Raw genomic sequence first — 23716 nt, forward strand, 5'->3', positions numbered from 1 at the left:
TTAAAAAATATAAAACTGGCATGTTAAACATCGTATGCAGCGATAACAAAATTCAAATATAAAACAACCAAAATAATTTATGAAGTGGTACAGTTTCAAAGCACTAAAATTCTCAGAAAATCATTTTATTTTAAAAACTTTTTTAAAAGTCTAACTATGAGAAGCCTGCAACAAAGCGACATTTTATGCATATGTTTAATATGTTTTAATGTAATGGTGCTCGAAATCGTCTTTCTTTAAACTTACTAATATGAAAATCTAACATAATAGCAAATTTTACTACTACTAGAAAATATTTTCGATCAAAGCGAATCATTGCACATCTCTGAGCATGCGACGTAGCATTTGTCAACTCATAATATATTCATTACAAAAAATTTGGATTTTGTTTTCTGCAAGTAATCGTTAAAATCTCAAATAACAAAAACATGTGTTCGTTTTTTCTTCCTTTTTTTTTTGAAAACAGCAAGGATTTAAAAATAAATAAGTAAAATGATTCAAGAAGTTTTAACCCAAAATCTAATGGTTAGAATTAAGTATACCAGAACTGCCTAGAATGGGAATTGGAAAATCCATCACACATTATTATCATAATAGTTTTGATAAGACATCTTTTAATATCTTTTTATACTACAACGAATTGGACTTAGAGATTAAATATTTAAGTAAGACTTCAGAGTCCAATGCTTTAATAGCAGACTTATTCCTAAAGTGGAACTCATTTTAAATGTTCTATAACCGAGAGCTATGTAAATGTTTCTTTTATTCAGAATTCTTTCTGAAATTGACTCAATTTTCTCCATAGTTAAAGGTCGATTCGTTTAATATTTATTTAACAGTTATGCTTGCGCTATTGTTGTATAAGTAGTGGAAATTAGTTGTCTCTATAGGATTTATTTAAAAGGCCTTTTCATTCTTTTTCAATTCTAAGTTGTCTTCCTTTTCAATTGCTGAACGTAAATAGAACTTAATTACTTTAACTATGCGCTAAATAGAAGTAAAATCGTCATTCTATTATATAAAAAAGAAAAATATGTCTTGAATATTCAAGATTATACAAGCCTAATTATCTTGACATGAAAAAAAATCACTTGTATTTTTTCGGGGGGATGTCGTCAAAAAATAGAAGTAAATCTATTCATCAGCATGAAAAAAAAAGCAATTTTTCTTCGTATCAAGATAATTAAGCTTGTATAGTCCTGAATATTTAAAATCATTAATTTCATAAAATAATAATTTCCTGGTGATGCCCTTCTTAACCCTATGTTCACGGTATACCATGTTGTACCATCACATCTGGTCCACATGTTGTACCAGCCGTAATCAAAGGGTAATACCCCGCAAATAATGTCTGACACAGACTCCGGTGGAAGAAACTCAACTCGAACTCGAAGAACAAAGACAGCCCTGGCCTTTTCTGGGCTGTAGTGCAAAGAAGAGGAACTAGATGTCCTTTTTTTAATGTCAAACGTGCAAGAAATAGTAAAGACAAGATTGAACTCGACAATTTTTATTCATTATTTCTCTTACACAAGCTACGATATTCAGTTTAGGAAAGGGAAGAAAAAAAGCTTTTAGTTACAAAAATATGACAACTTTGATTTATTTTTGACGTATTTTATGCATTATCTCATAATTTATATATTATTTAATAATTTATACATTATTTAATAATTTATACATCATTTCATAATTTGTACAATTATTATTCGTATATTATTTTATCATATACACATTTTCATATAATTTAATTTAATATTATTATTTATTTCATTCTTCTTATCATTTATAAATCAGAAGATTTAAACAAATAAGTATTCTTTTAAAATGAATAATCCCAAGAAACTGAAAGATAAACTTGTAAACACTGTATTTTCGTCATAAATTATAAAGGTGAAACATTCGAAAAAGACAGAAAGTCACAGTTCTTTCTAGTTTCGTTTTTCACCTTTCTTTTATTTCCCATTCTCTTATTAACAATTTGCGTTTTTATTATAAAATCTGCTTTGTTTCCTTTATTCACGTCTGCTGAGTCTAGAGAATGGGTGTCTATTTTGAGCTCTCGAAATATGTCTACTTCTCCACTTTTATGATGAAGTGTTGCATGCGAATGAAATGTTTACATTATCGAGTATTTATGAAGTACACATAAACATTGAAAAAAGGAAAATAACAAGTCTATGTATCTATTTATTGTTAACATTTCAATCACCGACTACATATTTCACATGTGAATAATTTCTCCCGTTAAAATCATTTATCTATTTATCTTTAATATATTAATCACCGACGGTCTGCTTCCAAAGTAATTAAAAAAAATGTTCGTTTAAAAATAAAACACTTACGCCTCGTTTGGCGTCTATTATAGATACCTTTGAGCTTGAGACAGACTTAAATTGAAAAATGAAATCACTGTCAGGGTTCCCACAGCCTGGCAAATGTTTTAAAGTGGTAGCAAAAATGAGACACAAAGGGGTGAACCGAATAATGGTAAAACTTCAATACTAATTCATTTCTTCATATTTCTCAAGAAATGTTTAAGGAATCATGTTGCAACTTCCGAAGTGTTTACTTCATGCAATTTCTGTTGTTGCTGCTGTTTCTCATCCCCACTGGTCTAGCGGAGCTAGACCAGGTCCATCAGTTCATTCACTTTCAGGAAATCAAAAAACAAGACCGGGTCAGGCAGAAAATCCTCCTTATGCAATAATGCAATTTCTCATATTTATCAATGAAGTTTAAAGCTTTTAGGAGTTTGAGGAACCGACAATAAATTGTAAATGTAAAATAGCGTTTTTAAACACCCAATGCTAAAAAATGTAGCAAAATATTTGTAACTTGTAGAATTTATTTTGGTTATTATATGCGCTAATTGCACGAAATTTCGTAAGGCTAGCTCAAATATTTATGGAAATATGGACATTTTTATAAGAAATTAAATTTTTTGTCTTACGTTAAATAAATTTAAACTTAAATTTTAAATTGTGCCAAAAGGAGATTGACAAAACTAATTTAGGAAAACTAGTCACTTTTTTCGTTTAAAGGTATGTATTATTGTTGTTGGCTTTTGATGAGTTACAACATTTCTCATTATATTTTTATTATTTATATCTTTTTACTATAACGTTTAATAATCTGCTCTAACTTTAGACGGCAGAGTTTGCCCGTGTCTATTAGGTTACTTAAAATTTCTTAAAAAATTCTATTAAAAAATTTTTTAAAAATTTTTGTAATTATCTCGCCTTACAGCGAAAGATATGGAACAAAGTGTCGTTGCATGTGAACTTATAAATCATATATGTGTAATGGTGTTGGAAATAAGTTTAAATAAATAAAAAAAATAATACAATAAAACATAAGTATAGCTACCACTAGAATAAATTTTTACAAAAAGAGTAGAAAATAGATGCAACCCTGTATATAAAATAAATTGATATTTAGAATTTTTTTTTAAAGTAAATAAAATAATAAAGTAAATAATTAAATAAACTTAAAGTAAAATTCACTTCGATATTATCACTGATGACTAGACAAAGTACTAAATTTTATATGAAGCTCTGTCTGAAAATGAATATCTTTTACAGGAGGGATATGAAGAAACGACAAAGTCTTATTGACGTTAGGGATACTTTTAATTGTCGTAATAGATATCTGATAAACTAATATAAGATCCTTATAACTAAGTACTTTGGTAATAGGTTTCCTAGCAAATAAAGTGTTTTTAAAAAAAATCGAGAGAGTTGTAAAAGCTATGCTTTTGATTTCCTTTTTAATTTACTTTTTTTTTTCCTTTTCCGGATACACTAAAATAAGGAACAAGTGTCATGTTGTGACATCAAGCGTAACCTAAACTGATGAAAATAATGTTCTTGGCACATTTATTGATGTCAAACTTTCCCTTCTCGGGGCCTCTCGTATTTCGTTAACAAGTGAATCGAACAATAATGATTCCATTTTGAGAAAATCCGTTTTCCAACAAAATACATTTCGAAGAAAAAAAATTCGAAATTCACTGTTGATCTAATTCCGGTCATAGAAGAAATAAGCAGACGATTCGTTTTCGGGTATTGCCGAAGGGTGTGTATGTGATCGGAAGGAGGAAAGAAAAAAATATTTGAAGCAGTTGGTCAAGTTCGCCGTCGAAGGAAGAGGTTAGTGACATAGTTCTAGAATCATAATGAGGGCTGACGCGCTGCTTGGCCAAGATAACTGAGGAGGTGTCGACGATGTTAGAGAGAAATCAAATATTTGAATCATGACAAATGCAAATGGCGTTGATACTGCAATGGGATTCTGATAATGTTAGTCATTGATACTGATCATATCAATGACTATTCTGAATTTTAAAAGCTGTTGTATTGTTTTGTAAATACAGTTGGAACCATTTTTAAACAAATAACTGCCAACTTCGCCAAAAAATGTTTTTAACACTAGATCGCCTAAAGGAAGTCATTTTGAATGCTTTTTTATTTGCAAAAAATTTACAAGTAATAATGCATAAATTAATATTTTCTTTCCAAGTGAAATAGATTTTTTATTGTTAATATTTACTAATAACTTGTTATATAACTGTAAATAATGTAAAAAATATTAAAGATTAATTAAACAAATTTCTTTACATATTAGTTATTCTTTCACAATGCCGTTATTCTGACTGCTTTTGGGCAATATAGGTATAGACAAAGCTTCAGTCTTTCTAGTGTTAATTTACTAATTAATTATTCATTTATTATTAATTAGTTAATGTTTCCATTCAGTCGAATTATTTTTCTATAATATTTAAAAGGTTATTGAAAGAGCAATAAAGGGAATGGTATTGTTTTTGATTTAACTAGTACTTAGCACAAACGCATAACTATCTAGTGTTTATACAGTATTGTCACGGTCTTTAACAATTTTAAAAAGGGTTACAGCAAGATGAGCCTCGATCATTTAATACATCTATGTGTTATTTTTCAAATGAAATATATATCAGTAAAAAAAAATTGTCCTTCCAGACCTCGAAATGTTAAAGTGATATCGTGGGAAAAAAAAAGAAATTCTTATTGAATTTAACATAAATTTACAATCATTGTTACATTATTTAAGAACCTTTGTAAACGTAGTATAATATCTTACATAAGTATATGTATATTTTGTATAAATATATATATATATATATATATATATATATATATATATATATATATATATATATATATATATATATATATATATATATATATATATATATATATATATATATATATATATATATATATATATATATATATATATATATATATATATATATATATATATATATATATATATATCTTATCTATGTATAGTAGAAGGCGAATATTATTTAAATCACATTTATTGATTGTTGTATATTTTCAATGTAATTCGCCAATCATATTGAAAACATCCCATCCATGAATGAATTAATTCGAGCTGCGGTGGCTCAGGGTATCGAGCGTTCGCCTTTCAATGAGGTAACATTGGTTCGAATACCAGCGGTGGCTGGTTGATACGAATTCCACTTCCGACTTGAACTGACCACAATGGTGACGTAAAATATCCTGAGTGATAGACAAATTATCGATTAGAATCCTCTGGTTGTCGAGATAACCGAGGGAAACTTTCGTGGTTTTCCTCTCCATGCAACGCAAATGCTAGTTAGTTCCATTAAAAAATCAACCACAAGGGCTAGTTTGTCACAATGCTTGATCAATGAAGTCTTTTGTGTTCTGGGTAGGGTTCCGAATGTAAACAATCACAAAATTTATTAGCTGCCAATAATTACTCTTTTTAGAGTAGTGAGAACACAAAAGTAAAAATTGTTGAATTTATTGTTGAGCTTTAATCGGTTATACTGGGCCAAACATAAATGGTATTACGTAATCGAGGTAAACCGATCTGATTTAGCCATAAGCTTAGCTCGAAGCACACAAAAAGAAGAAAGAGTAAAAAAACGCTGTAAATAAAAAAAAAACAGTCAACTTTTGCATCATCACAATTTTGAATGTTTTCAAATTATTGACATGATTAGTAAAGGCATAAATATAGGATATTCAAAAACTTTTACATTTTTCTAAATGTATTAATGCCCTGTAAAATTTATCCTAATTCAAGGAAATTTCAAACGTCTGTACTCTAAGAACTAAGTTAAAACTTAAAAGAAAGGGATAAAACAAATCAAATGTAAAGGAAAATAAAAACAGGGATTAAATAGAGTCACTAAAAATATTTTTGTTAATTCGAACTAATTTATCTTTTTTTAAAAAATGTTTCCTGGTAAACATTTGTACAAATTGTTAATTTTATTTTGAAACGTATAAAATATGTTTTATGATAATTATGTTCTCTATATATTTTAATTACTTTAAAAAGTAAACAAACAGAGAAAATTAACAAGACATCATAATTTAATCTTTTATTTACCGAACTAATTTTATTCCGCTACTCGGCAGTGCAGCGATAAAAATTACAACTTATTCGCCTTTGTACTAATTAGTTATTTAATATTTCAGACAATACGATCTTTGCAAAGGATTTTATAGAGTGGTAAATAATTAAAAGCAAAGGCTTTCAGAATTTTTGTTAACTTAGACAACATTTTAAAAGCCTCTCCACAATAGACAAAGGGGCATTTCATATAAGGGGCAATTCATGTAAGGGGTATTTCAACAATGGGGCATTGAATATAAGGGGCATTTCAACAAAGGGACATTTCATATTAACTTTTGAATCACTTACAAGTAGTGATGCGAAAAAGACCAGAAACCTTAGTCACAAAACGAAGAATAATGCATTAAAAGTTAAGAATAATACATTAAAACAAACCATTAGTCAAAAATTTCACGAAAAACTTAGAAAGTTGGTTGCCCTGATTTTAGAAAATATTAATTTTAGATAAGTTCCATACGTCATTTTCAAATATAAATGTTTGAGTTGTTCTTATTCCTAATTTTAGACAATATTAATTTTAAAGAAGTCACACACGTCCTATTTAAATGTAAAATGTTTGAGTTGTTTTTATATAACTTTATATGTCTCTGTTCTTTTGAATAAATGTTCATGAGGAAATAATTTTTGTTTTCCTATTTTTTTTTCTTTCTAAAACGTGAAAGTGAAACTTTGAAGTTGAAATAAAAAAGTTAGCTATGAATTTCCTTCAAACAATTTAACAAATCCGGTTCTTTTTAATGAGTTATTGTAATAGAAATATCGCGGCAGACAATAAGTGTATCGAGGTGGAAATTTTGTTGTGACTAAAAATAATTTTTTTCGAAATAAGTAAAAGCTGATAACCCTAAGTGGTGCAATAACAATAAAAGAAAAAAGAACAATATTTCTTCGTCATTTTTTACATATTTTAGAACTGTTTCTACATTGTGTTGCTTCAAAAGCATTTTAAATCAAATTTAATGTGATATTCGAAAGATTCATATTTGCCAAAAATATCATGACTCATTAGTATACTTCAAAATCGATTTTCTGAAACTAAGGACAAGCAATAAACCTTATAAAATTTCCAATTGTCTTTAAACAGAAAGTTAGTCTTCAGTTTTTAATTTTTTAAAGGTCGTGGATACCCTTTATCTGATGGGGTGCTCAAATCTGCTGATGAATTTTAATCTATGTGCTGAATATTTCAATTGAATGATGTGAAATATTTTAGTTTTCATAGCAATTAATAAACATCATTGCATATATTTCAGGGCTATTTTTGCCCTGGAAAGGGAAAAAAGCTGGTAGTAAAGCCATGTCAAACCTTACTCGTTTTTGGAAAAAAATTAAAGAATCCTGGCAGTCAGGGATTATTAAAAGTTGTTATGAATATACCAGACTGTTTCCATAGAGGAAAAATAACTGTTTATAAGTCTTGGTAATCATGGATATTTATTCTTCGCTAAAAAAAGCTAGAAATCTAATGGTTTTTCTACCACCTTTTTTTCCCAGGGTACTAACAGCTCTGATAAAAATAATACCTTTGCAGTCGTATCAAGTTTATACATAGTTTTCATACTAGCCGGAATTAATTTTTGAGGGATTAATGTGATGTTTAGCACTTTGAGGAAAAAAAATTATTATTTTTTAAGAAAGGAAAATTCTATTACATTTAAACGCCAGAAATAAAATATTATTTTGAAATTTACATGTTTGTTAAGTCTATAGACTTCAATAAACATTATTATTTATATCTATATGATAAATATGGTTCTTTGCTGCGGAAGTTGAGAGACTAACTTTCGATTGGAAGGGTAAAAAAGCTGTGGTGACAGAAAGAAGACACATAACCATCTAGGCATATGATCGTTTGTCATACCAAGCATATCTTTTATAATCGTCTTCGTCTATCTATATGCTCTTGTAAAAGTCGATAAAATAATTTAGATATTTATTCTATTGTATTTATTTGTGTGAATAAAGATTCAAACGTTAAAGTAAAATTAAAGCCAACATTTTGCTTTCATTTCAAATATTTGAAGAAAGAAACAAATGTTATGAAAGCAAAGTTAAGGCCTTAATTTTGCTTTCTACCATTTGTACCAATTAGCCAAATAGTAATATAGAATAATTTGCTTTCTACCATCACCATTTTGTAATAACGCAAGAACGTTAACTGAGCATTTTCTCTGTCAGCTTAACAATCAATTTCAAAATATGACCTTTGCATGATTTCATCAAAAAATATGTTTATATAATTTAGTGGTCACAAATGCTTTGCTTTCTTTAGACAAATTCTAACAACAAAATAACTTAAATGCCCAATACCTTTCTTTTTGCTAGATACACTTGTTCCAAAAGAGAACAATTGGCGCTTAATAGATTGATGAAGAAATATAAATATCGTTATCGATATATCCTCAATATATATACATTGCATTATATTCAAAAACTAACCAATACCTGCCAAGACCAATCTAATTTTGATTTCTTTAACCTATATTAAATTTAGAACTCTTTAACAATAATCACCCCCATAAAACACTAACAGTTTATATAAACTATACAACCTTCATGGACATAACAAATTCATTTCATATAATGCATTTAACTTCCTTTTAAGGAACATGACTTTATCACATCTACTAAAACTCCTAATTAGCCAACAAAAATATGTTAAAAAGATCTGCTTATTCAAGCATGACAATTCACCCTTTCACCAATAATCGTCTGCTGACTGTCCTAAAGATCATCTTGGGCTCTTCAAAAGCATTTTTGCGATTGAACTTGGAACAGCAGCACTCTTTACGCACTTACTAAACCATTAGATGCTCGACCAAAAGGAGTTAGCAGTGTGGCACACGCAATGTTTGATAGGATCTTCCTTTGTTCAATTGTGTTGCGACTGAGCAAAGAGGGTCAGAAGGCAATCATTTGCAAATCCGCCTTGAAGAAGCGTGTGGTTGGCGTGTGCACCAAGCCTTTTTATTTTATTTTTTTCATGTAGATATAATGTAGCACTTAATAACCTAAGAATAAGGTTGAAAACTGCCGGCGTTTTAGTAAATTACGTGGTAATAATAAAAGTTCAAAGACGTGAACGCAAATGGAAATGCAATATAGCATAATATTTTTGCCTTATTTATGTGTTGATTTACGTTTGAAAAATAAATTTGGTAAAAAATGCTTGCTCATCGGGAAGTAATATTTTACAAATTTGATGCATAACTATTGTTACCACTGTTGGAAATAATACTGAATTTTAGTAGCAAAGCTTCCTCGTTCTCTGTTGGTCTCTTGAAAAAGTGATTTCGTTGCAACCACAATAAGGTTCTTATTACATGTGGATTTCAATAGTTTTTTTTCCAATGCCCATCGGAGAATGACTTTTCGTCATACAGTCATCTGAAGGGTAAATTTGCTGGCCACTCTTTCAGGGGCACCATGTTAGGTGGGGCAATGTTGCTCCCACAGTAAGGACAGATAGTACAGAGAATGAAAGAACATCCATGCCTTTGCATCCGGGATTCGAACCTAGAACCTTTCTGATGCAAGACCAGTTCCCCTACTCAGGCCGGTCGGCAGGTTTCAATAGTAAAATGTAATGTAATTCAATAGTAATGTAATTTTAAAAGTGATGTATGCGTTTTAGTAATATGATACTTAACAACATCTTTCTACGCTTAATATAGCAGGCCTAGAAAGTTTGGCCTTATCTTTCTAAGACTTATTACAGTAAACCAACAGCAGTCTCAACACTCTTTTGTCAGTAAAATTCCATGTTAAGGCTGTTTTTCAAAGTCTTTTTCATGACTCGAAATAAAATCTTTCAGCGATTAATATTCTAATTTTAAAACAGCTGGAATTCGTAACAGCTGTTCATAACTGTATTATTATATTTTATCAACCTCCGGTCAGCGCCCTTAATGCGAATAATGTAAGTGATGCAAAATTTCGGTGCAGCGAAACCCTCCCCCTTTTTTTTTAAATTAAAAGCGTTTGTGATTTGTTTACTTATTTATTTTAATATTTGTAAAGCTATTCCAGCGCTGCATTGTTCAGCTTCATAAAATATGTAAGAATCGGAGAATTATTCAATAATTTTAATATTTTTAATTTAGGTAGAAAAAAAATCTTGGCGATAATAGTAAAAATAATAGTTCATTTTTTTAATCCAATCAACTTTTTCCAACAAAATGTCATAACAGCATGAAAAAAAAAATTTTTTTTTACTTTGAAATATTTATTGAGAAATTTGCAAATTAATTTAAGCAAGTACAGAACAATATAATGATTATAGAAACATTTTCACATTGTTATAAGAGCATTTTTGCTGAAAACATTGTTTTGTTTAACTATTTTTGTTGTTTTTATGTATGAAATAAAATGTTGCAGTTATATTACGCAGTATAGGATGGAGAAGATTCAGAAATCATATCTAGAAATGATACTCAGGAACAATGGGACGGAAAACTGCCACCTTTGTAAAAAGTATTGCTCATCCTTTTTTAAATCACTCAAGTAAGCTTTAAAACAATTTCAAATGAAATTTCTATATTTCACTTTTAGAACTAAAACATATTAAGATGTGCACAGAATATTGAGTTTTAGACTGGAATCAACGAAATAATGAATCCAGTTTCAGTTTAGAAAACTTAATAAATATTTTTGAATAATACGATTCCTATGTCAGCATCGAGGAAATAATTTAACAGACGAACTTTTAACGAACAAATAAAAGTCACTTTCTCACAAATTTGTTTAATTACTAGCAATAAAATAATTTTAGATTTTTTCAGTTTAGCAAAAGTTTTTTACGAACAACTTTCAGATAGTTCCGATAAATTTTAAAACAATATAAAAAGGTCAAGCATATGAAAATATTTATTTTCAGTTGAAAGACATTAAACGGATGGAAGAATAATTCACTGTCCAAACGATATTTGAACTCATGTGAGAATGGAGCAGTTAAACGAAGTGAACTGAAGTCATTTTTCGGATCGTGAAAAAATTGCCTGCTCTAATGATGTGTGTATGGTGATGACTATTTCATCATTTGGAACTATCATCTGAAAATTGCATTCCACGGTTGAAAGATTCCTTTTCATGAAGGACCTCTTGTAGTGTAGTTTAGTATTCGAATTCCCATGCAATTTGATGGCGATTGATTGTTAGATTGCAATAAGTTTTCTTCGAGATATTCTCGCTCTCATTTCAATAGGGTACGTAAAAACAAATATTTAGACTGTTTATTTCGGGATGAGCTATTTTTTAAGAGAAATTTGGAACGGCTCAAATGAGATAGCAATTTCAATCAATATTAAATAAATGATTTTATTTTACTTGATTCCTTCAAATTAGACTCACATTTAAATTTTTTTTTTATTTAAAAAAAAAATTTTTTTTTACTAAATGTTTTTTAAATGATTACCTTTAAAGTTTGAAATTTGATTCAAAGTTTTAAAAAAAATAGTTCAAAATAATTTAATAATTTAACTTTTTAATACAAGTAATAAAAAATTTATAATTGGCAAATCTGATAATATATTAATAAGATAGCAGAGTTCATGCGCACTTGGAAATAATTAAAAAGTAAAAAGTTGTAATGATATTAATATAATTTTTTTTCGTATTATGTATTATTATGTTTGTAGCTTCTAGAATATTTTACTCTCTCTCACTCCGTCTCTCTCTCTCTTTCTATAAATATATATATAATTACAGTAGAAATTAGAAAAAGGAAGGATGAAATTTTATTTTAATAGTGGAAGGTAATATTAGAAAATTTTCAACTGCTTTTTTTCTTTTCTTTTTCTCTTCTTTTTTTTAACAAAATTGATACCAGAACTCTTGATCGATACAGATGGGTGACAAAATAATACGAAAACTTCTATAATAACTCCATATCAACAATATTTCTTTCAGCAGAAAATGTCTTGCAAGATTATACACGTCAAAGCTTGTGACATAATTTAAAAGATCAGACTTAAAGCGTTTAGAAATGGTTTCCTCTTCACAAAATTTGCATCGACCAATATGAATGCAGGAAGTTTAAAAGCCTCTTTCCTTTTTTTTATTACTACTATAATTCTAAACGCATATATCACAATCCTTTAGAATGATTTCAAAATTCCTGGTACTAAAGCTCAAAAGAAATTAACTTCCGATGCTTAGTTTGCTGGTGTTAAAGGTAAAAAGAAATTAACTTGTAATGCTCATTTTGGTGGTATTAAAGCTAAAAAAAATTAACTTTCAAAGCTCATTTTGGTGAATTGGAATTTTGCATAGATAAAAAGGACACCATTTCTAAAAACTTCTTGATCTTCCAAATTATGCCAACTGTTTTGCCATGGAAAATCTTCTAAAATCTTTCCTGCTAGAAAGATTGTTGACATAATGTTAGTATTGAAGTGTTTGTATTATTTTGTCACCCATATGTGTCAACAGTTTAATCTGAAATTAAGCAACGTCAAAATTTCAAGCTGTAGTTTTTTTTAGGTTGTAGCAGATATGAGATTAATCTAAGAATAAATGCTCGACAACTTTTTTTACTAAAGGTACTTTTCACATATACAGTAAATTTTAAATTTTCGCAACTGTTGTCTTAAATGAGTTAAATTGAAGAATAAATTTTGTCATAATTCGTAATTGCATCAGAAGTTGCATTTCATAATTGCTGTCTTTTCAGTTACTGGTTAAGATTCTTTTTAAATGCAGGCCTGCTAACTACTACTCCTTTTGCAAAATATTTTATAGAAGAGTAGATATTTCAAAACCAAAGCTTTCAGAATTTTTGGTAATTTTGCCAACATATTAAAAACCTCATTATGAAAGAGCTGGCACAAAATGCGTTGCATATGAACTTTTAAATCATTTATGTGTAGTGCTGTGGAAATAAGTTTAAATGAATAAAAAATAATACATTAAAACCCAAACTTAGGAACTACTGGAATAAATTTTTACAAAAAGAGTAAAAAGTTGGCAGTCCTGTAAATGTAGACATATAAATAACAGATTTTACGGTTGAATGTATTTTTTAAAAGAATTCATAGGATTTTTATATATTTATTAAAAAAAATTTAGGGGTAGTGATGGTCAAAATCACTATCAAACCAATTTGTTAACGATAGCAAATTGTACATTTTCTTTGCCATTTTTAAATATAAATAAAAGCAATTAGATTGGCAGCTATAAAATTCAGGGCTGCCAACTTTCTACAATTTTTGTAAAAATGTATTCTAGTGCAAAAAAGTTTATATTTTTGTGCATTAATTTTTATTAATTTAAACATATTTTCAGCACCAGTACCTATGAATGATAGAAAAATTCATTGACTTTCCAACAGCTCCTACGTGGTAATGCTCTTAAAATGTGTGCAAAATTACTAAAAATTCCGAAAGCTTTAATTTTTAAATGTCTACCATTCTGTAAAATAAAGAAGCGCAGTAGTTGGCAGGCCTGCGAATGTATGCGATTACGATGGAATAAAAATAATTAACATTCGATTATCAGTTCGAGAATTATTAACCGTTAAGGCTGTTAACCGTAAAAATACCATACAGCCGCTCTACCGGCCGCAGGAATACACCTACAGAGATAAAATTTAGCGTGCTGAATGGGCCATGCTTGTTTACGAACATAACACGCTGTTTTTTTTCTCCTCTAAGTTTCAATTTGTTCGAAAGTTGTTGCAATTTTAATATTTTTTTATGCGAATTTGTTCTCACTTGTTTTTTTTACGTTCCTTTTTGCTTTGCTGCTTAAAACCTATAAGATTTAGAAACGTGAAATTGTTGAATTAATTTTAGAAATCAGTAAGATGAGCAAGGAGCTCGAAGGAATAAGAACAATTTAGATTTTATAAATTAGAAAGTTATTAACTGCTTAACTAGCAATAAAAAAATTATGTCAGTCGTTCTACTGCCCGCTGAAGTGCAACTATATGGTTGAAATTCGGCGTAAAGACTATTTTAGAATTATAAGTTTGGCGAGAATTCTTTTTCTTTGGGGGGGGGGGATTCCTATTTGTTTGAAAGTTATTGCCATATTGCAATTTTAAATGTTTTTGCAATTCTTTTCCCTTAAAATAACAATTATTTATCCATTGTTGCAGGAAAATTTATCTCTCGAAATTTTCATAGTATAAGCTAACGCTTTACTTGATGTCAAAAGCAACAAAAAAATGAATAAATAAAAATTAGAGATAGATTTGATGTTGCCATACATAAATTTTAACAAAACTAAAGAGAGATAATAACTGTTTCAAAAGCAAACTGTAATATGGCAGAAGGTCATTGTTATATTATTTTAACAAGTGAAATTATCTCTTATTTATTGCTTCTTATTAACTGTTAAGCCTGTACGTCGCACATTCTCAATTAATATTTTTAAATATTTTTTCCAATTCAGTTGATTATTTTTAAAATTCATTTTTCCTTTCACTTCGCTACGATGAACATGTTAATAAAATGTGCTTTCATAAAATTATAATAATTATATGTATTATAAAAAAAACGATCTTATTTACCGACTTATAGGAAGATCAAGGGGCAGATCAATTAACGTCCTTGGAAGTTTAATTTTAAAAAAAAAGAAAATGTTTTTTCACAGCACGTTCTATCTTCACTGTGTAATAACTCTCGAAGGAAACCGATTTCCCAAGTTATCTCTCTTCGAGAACTTAGTAAATGGTAATCTTCAAAACATAAAAAAATGGACATAAACTGTTCTTCTCTCTCGATGTTCAATGATAATTGAGAAACAACTACTGGGGGTGGTGAACGAAGGGAACAGGGGACGGAGACTCTTAGTTGCGATAAAAAGTTGATAACAAAGGCAGAAAGTAAGACGGAAAAGAAGAAAAACTCTTAGCAAAACCATTTCATTTATAGTTGCAGGTTTGTCACGGGAAATTAAAATGCAAAAAGTGATGACTAATAAAATTTCTTTAAAAAAGATTAAAATTTGCCATTTTTATAGCATATTTTTTTCAGTTCACTAATGAAAGTGAATGCACAAAATTTTTTTTTCTAAATATGAATAATTTAAAATGCAAGTTAAATGTTACCACAGGTAACTAAAAATGCAAAAAGTGGTGATTAATATTTTTTTAAAGATTGGCAACATTTTCTAACTTATATTTTAGTTTATGAATGAAAGTGGTTTGAAAATTTTTTTTACTATAAGCATGAATAATTTGAAATGTAAATCATAACGGTATTTACGATGGAATAGTTAAAGATCTTGGAAAAGCATATCACATCTTCATTTGCTTATTCGTAGAAATGAAAATAGTATTCTTCAGAAACATCTGTGTTACAATAAATCATCTGAAATTTCATACTTTTCACATAAAAGCTATTAATAGCTAATAAAAGAAGTAAAATAACCGAAGAAAAATTGTAAGTAAAATATAACAAAAATAATTTAATTATTCCTAACAATTATAATACAATAAAATTTATTTTGCGCAAAATTCAATTTAAAATGCAAATTACATTTTTGCTTTCAATATAAGAATTTTGAAAGAAAACTTTAACCAGTTAACACTTGAATGCAATGAGAAGAATCATTCCATTCGACCTACATTTTATATCTATTTCAATGATGCTAAAAATGTCGTCGTGAAAAAAAGTATTAGTAAATTAATGTTTAAATTCAAAAGAAAGTTATTTTCTTTTACCAAGTAAGTTTTAAAAACAAATACAGTATAAAGCTTACAAATCTAAATTAGACGCTTCATATTACTAACATATCTCAGAGAGTATATAACAGACATAGTTGTTTTTCCTAAATTAAAAACTATCAATGATCTAATTATGAGTTCTATTAGTTTTCATTTTCGTTAAAAAATGACCACCGAACACAATCGAGTTAATTACATTGTTTGCATATTGTAAGCGATTATTATCCTTTGTTAGCTAATACTTTATATTTTGAAAAAAGCAATTTATAAGTATTATACTAAATGTTTTTTTGTTTAGAAATACAAATGTAAATAATTAATACGAATAATGAAATCATATTACTACCATTTATTACCTTAACGAAAAACACAATTTTTTCTTAAATAATGGCACTAATGTGTTAAGCTGAGTTTCCAAGAATCATAATAAATTTTAAAAAATTGTGACAAAAATTTAGCAATCTTTGACATTTGCGATCACCGTTATTTTTTAAGATGTTTTATGACAATTCTAAACAGTCAGTTAAGTGAAAAAGTGATTAAGGCGGTAATGTTAATGTAGTAATGTTAAAATGAATTCTTAACCACTAATATGAATTTTTATGACCCGTGGGAATAAAAATCAATCAATAATCACTCAAAATCTAAAAATATTATATTATTATTATGCTCATTGCAGCAGTTTTAGAATTTTTCAGAATGATCAAAATCAAAATAATTTCGTTTGTGACTGATAATAATTAATTTTTTGGAGTAAAAAAATAACCAATAATGAAATTCTGTATCGACATATCTGAATTAGTATTGAAGTTCATAATTTGTTGCCTAAATTTAAAGAGAAATTATAAATAAAAAATGGCTTTAAATTATAAATAAAAAATGTAGCAAAGATATGTAAATTATCATACTGAAAAATTTTGTCGCTAGTTTTAATTTAAACAAAAAGAAGAAAAGGAAAAAAAACATCGCTTACCATAGTCTTCTCTCCTCATCGGCTTGCCGATAATTAACCAAAAATTTTATCTATTTCCTACAATCATCCTCTTCTAAAAATAAACAAAAATCCAAAAATTCGGGGTGTCACATCTTCATACACTCACAAATCACATAACGTTCCAAAATCTAAGCTTACTTCCGAAAAATCAACACAGTTCTTAATTCCTAACTAAATATTTTTGAAAACCGGCTTCAACACATGAGTGCGGAAGGAAACTCGCGCGATCCTACTTTTTTCAACCGTCCGTCTTTCTCAACAGGTTGGATTGCAAATGATGTTGAAGAGTCAGGAGTTGAGTTGGAATAGCCATTGGCGAATAGTTTGCTTCTCTTGATATTTCGAGGTCGAGGTCGCCTGTTTTTTTAAAATGTGTGTTATTCCTATCTGAAAAGTAGTTTAAGAATCGTCTGCGGGAGAAGGCAATGGGGAAAAAAATCTTTGAAAATGTTTGAAATGTGTAACAGTTTTCTTTTGAAGTTTCTCACCCGCGGGGTTATCTAGTAGACACATGTGTGATGTTCTAAACACGGGGTAAATAACTTTAAACAAAGAATGAATGACGGGGATAACTTTTATGTGTCATGACTTTATTCAAACGTTATCCTTGCGTCAATGTTTTTAATAGAATAAAATCATATTTGAAGTGTGTTATCGTGTTAAAAATTTGATGTTAATATTTATTTGGCTAGTTGAAGCTTTAATAATGTTTACTGAATGACAAAATGAAATCGTGTCACATGTGTTGTGGCAAAAAAAGAAAAATAAATAAATTATTTCAACGATAATGCCTGCGTGTTCATAATTATGATTTAATTTAATTTTTATTAGTACTTTATTTTTTAATAATTTCGCTCGATACTCACACAGCACAGAAATTTTTTGGCCACTTATAACATTGTATACTGTTTAAAATCGAACTAAAGAAACTTCACATGCATAAAATAAAGCATTTTTAACACATGCAATAATTTAAACAAATTTAAATACATTTTGATTTCCCCAAAAGATTGAATCCACACAAAAACTTCATTGGAAAACGTAGAAAAATAGATTTCGGTTGACTTTTTAAGTTTTCCCGGTGATAAGCTATTCAAATTATTGTTGTTTGCATGATAACCGATCACTATGTGTTGAAAGAATAACAAAATGCACACTTTATACAATGGAATATATTTATTTTTAAAAAAATATAAGACAATTTGTTTATTTTTAGTTTTTCTAAATATAATTTATCAAAAGGAACCCCGGGGTGGGCTCCTTGAGTGCCTGGGCCCTCGGGCACTGCCCGGGTATGCCCATGCGTAAAGCCGGTACTGCTCCGTACTTCGTTGCAGTGCCCATGAGTTGGAAGCGCTGCATTTGAAGGTAAAAAGGAATATTACTAACGATAATAATGAAAATTTTTTAAATAAGCACTGATAACTTAATTATTTCCATTTTAAAATTATCTTCGAGAAACAAACAAGACGTATAATTCATTTACAAGATAATTTTTTATTATAATCTAATTATATAATTAAAAAAAATTAAGATGCCGCAATACTTATCCAAATTTAGAAAATATAAAATTAGTAAATATCATGTCTAACCACTTTTTCAGAACGATATTTTTTACATCAGTACAGAATATAGCCTTTTTACCACAGTACTTTGGAATAGGTTAGCGATTGGTAAGCCTTTTAGGGCAAAATTAGGAAATTTTGGATGGCCAGTACACTGTAAAAAATTTCAAGCTATGCGGCACCAAATATTGGTATTCATTTGCTGGCTACATAAAGTCGTGCTCAGTTTTACTATATATTGGTGCTTTCACTAGTTCCAAACAACGAGAGAAGGTTGCACCAAAAATCGGAATTTTGAAAGAGCCTAAAAGCGGCGAAAGGTTGCACCAAAAATAAGTGTTTTGAAGGGAACTAAAAAGCGAGGAAGGTTGCACCATTATTAAATATTTTTAAAGCGGCGAAAAGCAGATAAAGTTAGCATCATTAATTAATATTTATTGAAAAAAGAGGATATAATTTAAATCAAATTATAATTAAATTATTTAAATCTATAAAAATTAATAAAACTATTTTTATTTTAGATGTGTTATGTAATATTAATATATATATATATATATATATATATATATATATATATATATATATATATATATATATATATATATATATATATATATATATATATATATATATATATAATTATTTATAAATATTTATAAATATTTATTAATGATGCTAACTTTATGTGCTTTTTGTCGTTTTAAAAATATTTTCGTTCATATGAAAACTTTTTCTTTCTTCAAATTGATATATGTAAAATTTAATCATTTTTTACATTTCATTTAAAGTACGAACCGATGCTATAGAGTTAATACCGCATGTAAATAAAAAGAATTTTAGGCTGAATCAAATTCTTATTACTTTGTATTTTGAAATTATTTTATTATTTAAAAATGAAAATATTACTTTCACAAGTAAAAATTTATATAAAAAAGTAGACGAATATTGTATTGGTCAACCCCCAATCTCTAATTAAGGAAACATTCCAATATTAATTACATTGGAGTATGGAAATATTAAATTTGAAGTAAATTAAGAAATGTAAAAATAATGAAATAACTTGGAAATATTAGCAAAAAATATACAGATCAATATTTAAACATAATTTATTCATTTACAATCACTTTGATATTTGTATACATAGACAGAATGTAATAATTTTTAAGCAAAATCTTAAAACTTAAATATATTATACTTTTTATACATATCACAGCATTCATTAAAAAAAATACAAAATATTCACTCAGAAATATGATCGATAGTATGTTTTTGTTACTAAGAGAGTGCATTCAATTCAAACTTATTTTAAATTTACAGTAATTTAAAATAAAAATTATGTTATGCCTCAATGTTTAGAGTTTTGAAATTTGGGATCATCTGAAAATAATTTTCTATATTTTAATAAGATACTAAATTTCTTGGCATATTCTGCCTCATCTGAATTAAAATCTACAATATAGCTAAATTACTTTTTTACAAGCATAGTTTACTACTTGATAAAAAGAGTAAAATTTCCCACAGTTTGAAAAAAAATACTGTAATTTTTTTTTATAAATTTTTTTATAAATTTTTATAAATTTGATGGTGAGTATTTGAGAAAAAACAATATTTTTATTACATATTCATGATTATAGATTTTCTGGTGTTATTACTTTAACTATATCAAATTTTTTAGTTGATTGTAAAAAACACAACAAGTTTTAAAAAGATTACACACAAATAAAATTTTGGTGCCTATTTACAAAAGAATAATTGTTTTTCCAAGCACAGGTTCTTCATTCTCAAAACTTGAAACTATACACATTCCTTGTTTGTAAGCTGTTCTTGAAACTAGCACTTTTCAAGTGTGAAAAAACTGTTTATAACCTTCTGGAATTCTGGTGATTTTGGCAGAATCAATTGGTTCGGCACTGGGTATAACAATATTTTTTCCTGTGTCTCTTTCTCAATTAAAATCATTGAAGTTGTTGGTATCTTAGGCTAATGAAAGAAGATTAAAAATAATGTAATTTATGCTAATAAAATGTACAGAAGAAACAAAATTTGAATCCTTACTTTTTTAAAACATAGAAAGATAAATCAAAGAAAGTCATATTTTAATTACTATTTTTAAAATACAATATAAAGAAAATTGAGAAATTGTAGTTCTCGTGTAAAAAAATTTTAAAACATTTCACTACCTTGAAAAACAAAAATTTCGAGACCAACTATTTATACAGGGGGGGGGGGATTTTTATCTTAAGCCTCCTTTTACCCACAAAGATTCCGGAAAGGAATGAAAGATATTGATATTTTAAAATATTATTATTATTATTTTTGTTAAAATGCGCTAAAACACCAAAATAGAATTTCTCCACTTGAGAAATTGTGCTTTGAATTTTATGCAGAGCGGCACAGTAAAAAATTTACTGAAGGAACTGTAAACAGTTAAAATAATAAATGAACAAATTGATCATCACTTGTATAGATAAAAGAGTTCGTGTTGAGTCTAAGATGGTGGAATCTGGCTGACGATTAACACACAAGCAGTAGTCATGTGGATAGTATTAAAACTCCACATGTATACTGTTTGTGAGGGTTGCCTTTTTAACTAAAGGTCTTTTGTTTCATAGAAGCACATATATTTCAGAATAAAAAAATTTAACTTTTGTAATTAAAATGAAACTTTTCAAAAAAAAAATTATTTAAAAAAACAAAAACAACTGTAAATATTATAAAGAATACGTATGACATTTTTGAGGATCAATGAAAACGTTCAATTTCATGGTTATATTATCCTTCCCCTCACCCGCAAAACACAAATGTGGGCTAAATTAATATATTTAAAGCTACAAAAAATAAAATAAATAAGTAAAAATTAAAAAAACATCGAAAAATAAGTATCTAAAGCAGAGTATCTATGAGTATCAAAGTATTTCTTCATATGTATTTAATAAAAAAGATATATTTATTATCTTTTTAAATACAATACTTTGTTTCATTGAAATTTTTTATAAAAAATATTAATAATAATATTTTATCAGAGATATTGATAAAATATATTTTAAGAAAAAATTCTAATAAGAAATCAGGTAATTTCTAAATGTTCTAAAACAAATCTTATTCTTGTCGGTGTTTTGTTCTAAATTTCAGTAAGGTATTATTGGCGAATTAAAAAAAAATATCGCTTTGTTTCCTTTAGCGCCAATATTACCCACTAAGTTTTTCTCCTACCTCGTGCGCTCAGAGAACGTAAAGAGAAATCTAGTTTCCATGACAACGGTTAGTATTAATTTGAGGTGAATAATTCGCATTGAAAATTTTACAACAGAAGCACTTTAGAATGTATAGACCAAAATTCGTGTAATTATGTGACATTACAAACGAAAAAGAGCAAAATAGAACATGAAAATCAAAACAAAAGCAGAGATATTGATAAAAAGTTTTAATCCTAACAGAAAGCACATACGAATTTTTTTGATCGGTAGAATGAAATAAAAACACGAACCTAGAAAATTTTCACCGGCAGTGAATTTGGCGGAAAGCTATGCTCCTTTAGCCAAATAAACTGTAAATGCGCTTTCTGTGCACATAAAATCGTTATATCTCCTTATTTACTGAAAAAGAGCTAATATAGATTTTAAAATATTTAATTATTCATACAACGAAACAGTTTCCTATAAGAAATTTGAAGGAACTTTCGGAACAGACAACAAAATTTTTAAAGTTGATATTAAAGAAATGAACTGTAATTAATGCAAATAATTAAGAAAAGTTTACTTACCTTCAAAAGAAATGGACAATTTCAAAGACAACTTGCATGAGATGATATCAAGATTCAGCAACAAAGTCGTCCATCTTGTCAACAACTACGTAATAAGTCATCGGTCACGTGCCTGTCATAGTACGAAAGTTTGGTGCAATCGATTGCGCCATAAACGCATTTCTTGATCATATTTTCCAATTTATGGTGCAACCTAGATAAAATAATTTTTGATTTATCCTATTTATGGTGCAATTAGCAAACTTTGCACCAAGTATTGGATAAACATTAACCGAGATTTTTTACAGTGTAGTAGCATTTTTTAAAGGTGTCAACGTTTTCCGAAATTGAAAATTCTAAATTAATTTTAAAAAACATATTGATATTTTAAATATTTATCATTTCTTTGTAAGCATATCTTTTTATAAGGTAAACGATTCAATATTCACTTTTAAAGTGAAGGTAAATTTTTCTGATCTCTCAAAGCAGATTTATGTAAAATTGAAGTATTATACGTACGAAACGTTTTCAACTAATAAAACTCGGGATTTTCGCTTTTAAATCAATAATAAAACATTAAATTAATCTTTATTAATAAACCTAAAATTAATCAGATCAAATTAAATTTCTTATTTAAAATAAATCTAAAATGAATTTAATCACAATGATCAAATTTTATTAATTTTGTTAATTTTAATTACAATCAGCAATATTTTTCTTAAGTAAAATGGAATTAAGTTTAATTTGAATAAAAACAGTGAGCAACAAACTCACTACTACACTAAAGGGTTTCATTTTAAATTAAAGGTAAATTTTCTTACCTCACAAAATAGGTTTATGTAAAATTGAAGTATTATATAAAACTCTTTCAACTGATAAAACTAAAATTTTAATTTTTTAAATCAATAATAAAGCATTAAATTTATCTTTATTAACAAATATAAAATGTATCAGATTTATCAGATCAGATCAAATTTATTATTTAAAATAAATCTAAAATGATTTTAATCATAATGTGGGAACTTTTTAATTCAGTGACTTTTAAATTCTGTTACTAAATACTATCCCAGCGATGGCTGGTCGATACGAATTCCGCACCCGGCTCGCACTGACCACAGTGCTTAAGTAAACCACCCTCACTGCTAGACGGATCATAAGTTAGAGTCCTCTTGCCACCAGGCTAACCATGAGAGGCTTTCGTGGTTTTCCTCTCCAAGTAACGCAAATGCTGTTTTATTCCATCAAAAAGTTCTCTGCGAAAGCAAATTACTCTCAATACTTAATCCAGGATTCCC

General features: G+C 28.0%; 1 protein-coding gene and 1 long non-coding RNA gene across 2 annotated transcripts in view; both read right to left on the reverse strand.

The window, feature by feature from the left end:
- LOC107442511 (uncharacterized) overlaps positions 1-17386 on the reverse strand; it is a 38529-nt gene extending 21143 nt beyond the window's left edge. The window contains exon 1 of the mRNA XM_016056097.5: positions 17094-17386. Coding sequence (XP_015911583.2) covers positions 17094-17112 — 19 coding nt within the window. The 5' untranslated portion in view covers positions 17113-17386. The remainder of the gene's footprint in view (positions 1-17093) is intronic.
- A 2383-nt stretch (positions 17387-19769) lies between these two features.
- On the reverse strand, positions 19770-22730 carry LOC122271110 (uncharacterized). Its single transcript, XR_015430751.1, has 2 exons — positions 22443-22730; positions 19770-20659 (listed from the first exon to the last, which is right to left on the reverse strand). It is a non-coding gene; the product is annotated as an uncharacterized LOC122271110 (long non-coding RNA).
- Positions 22731-23716: the final 986 nt, after the last annotated feature.

The sequence above is a fragment of the Parasteatoda tepidariorum genome, chromosome 2 (genome assembly GCF_982258835.1).
Source record: "Parasteatoda tepidariorum strain Cologne lab strain chromosome 2, Ptep-v5.0, whole genome shotgun sequence".
NCBI classification, from domain to species: Eukaryota; Metazoa; Arthropoda; class Arachnida; order Araneae; family Theridiidae; genus Parasteatoda; species Parasteatoda tepidariorum.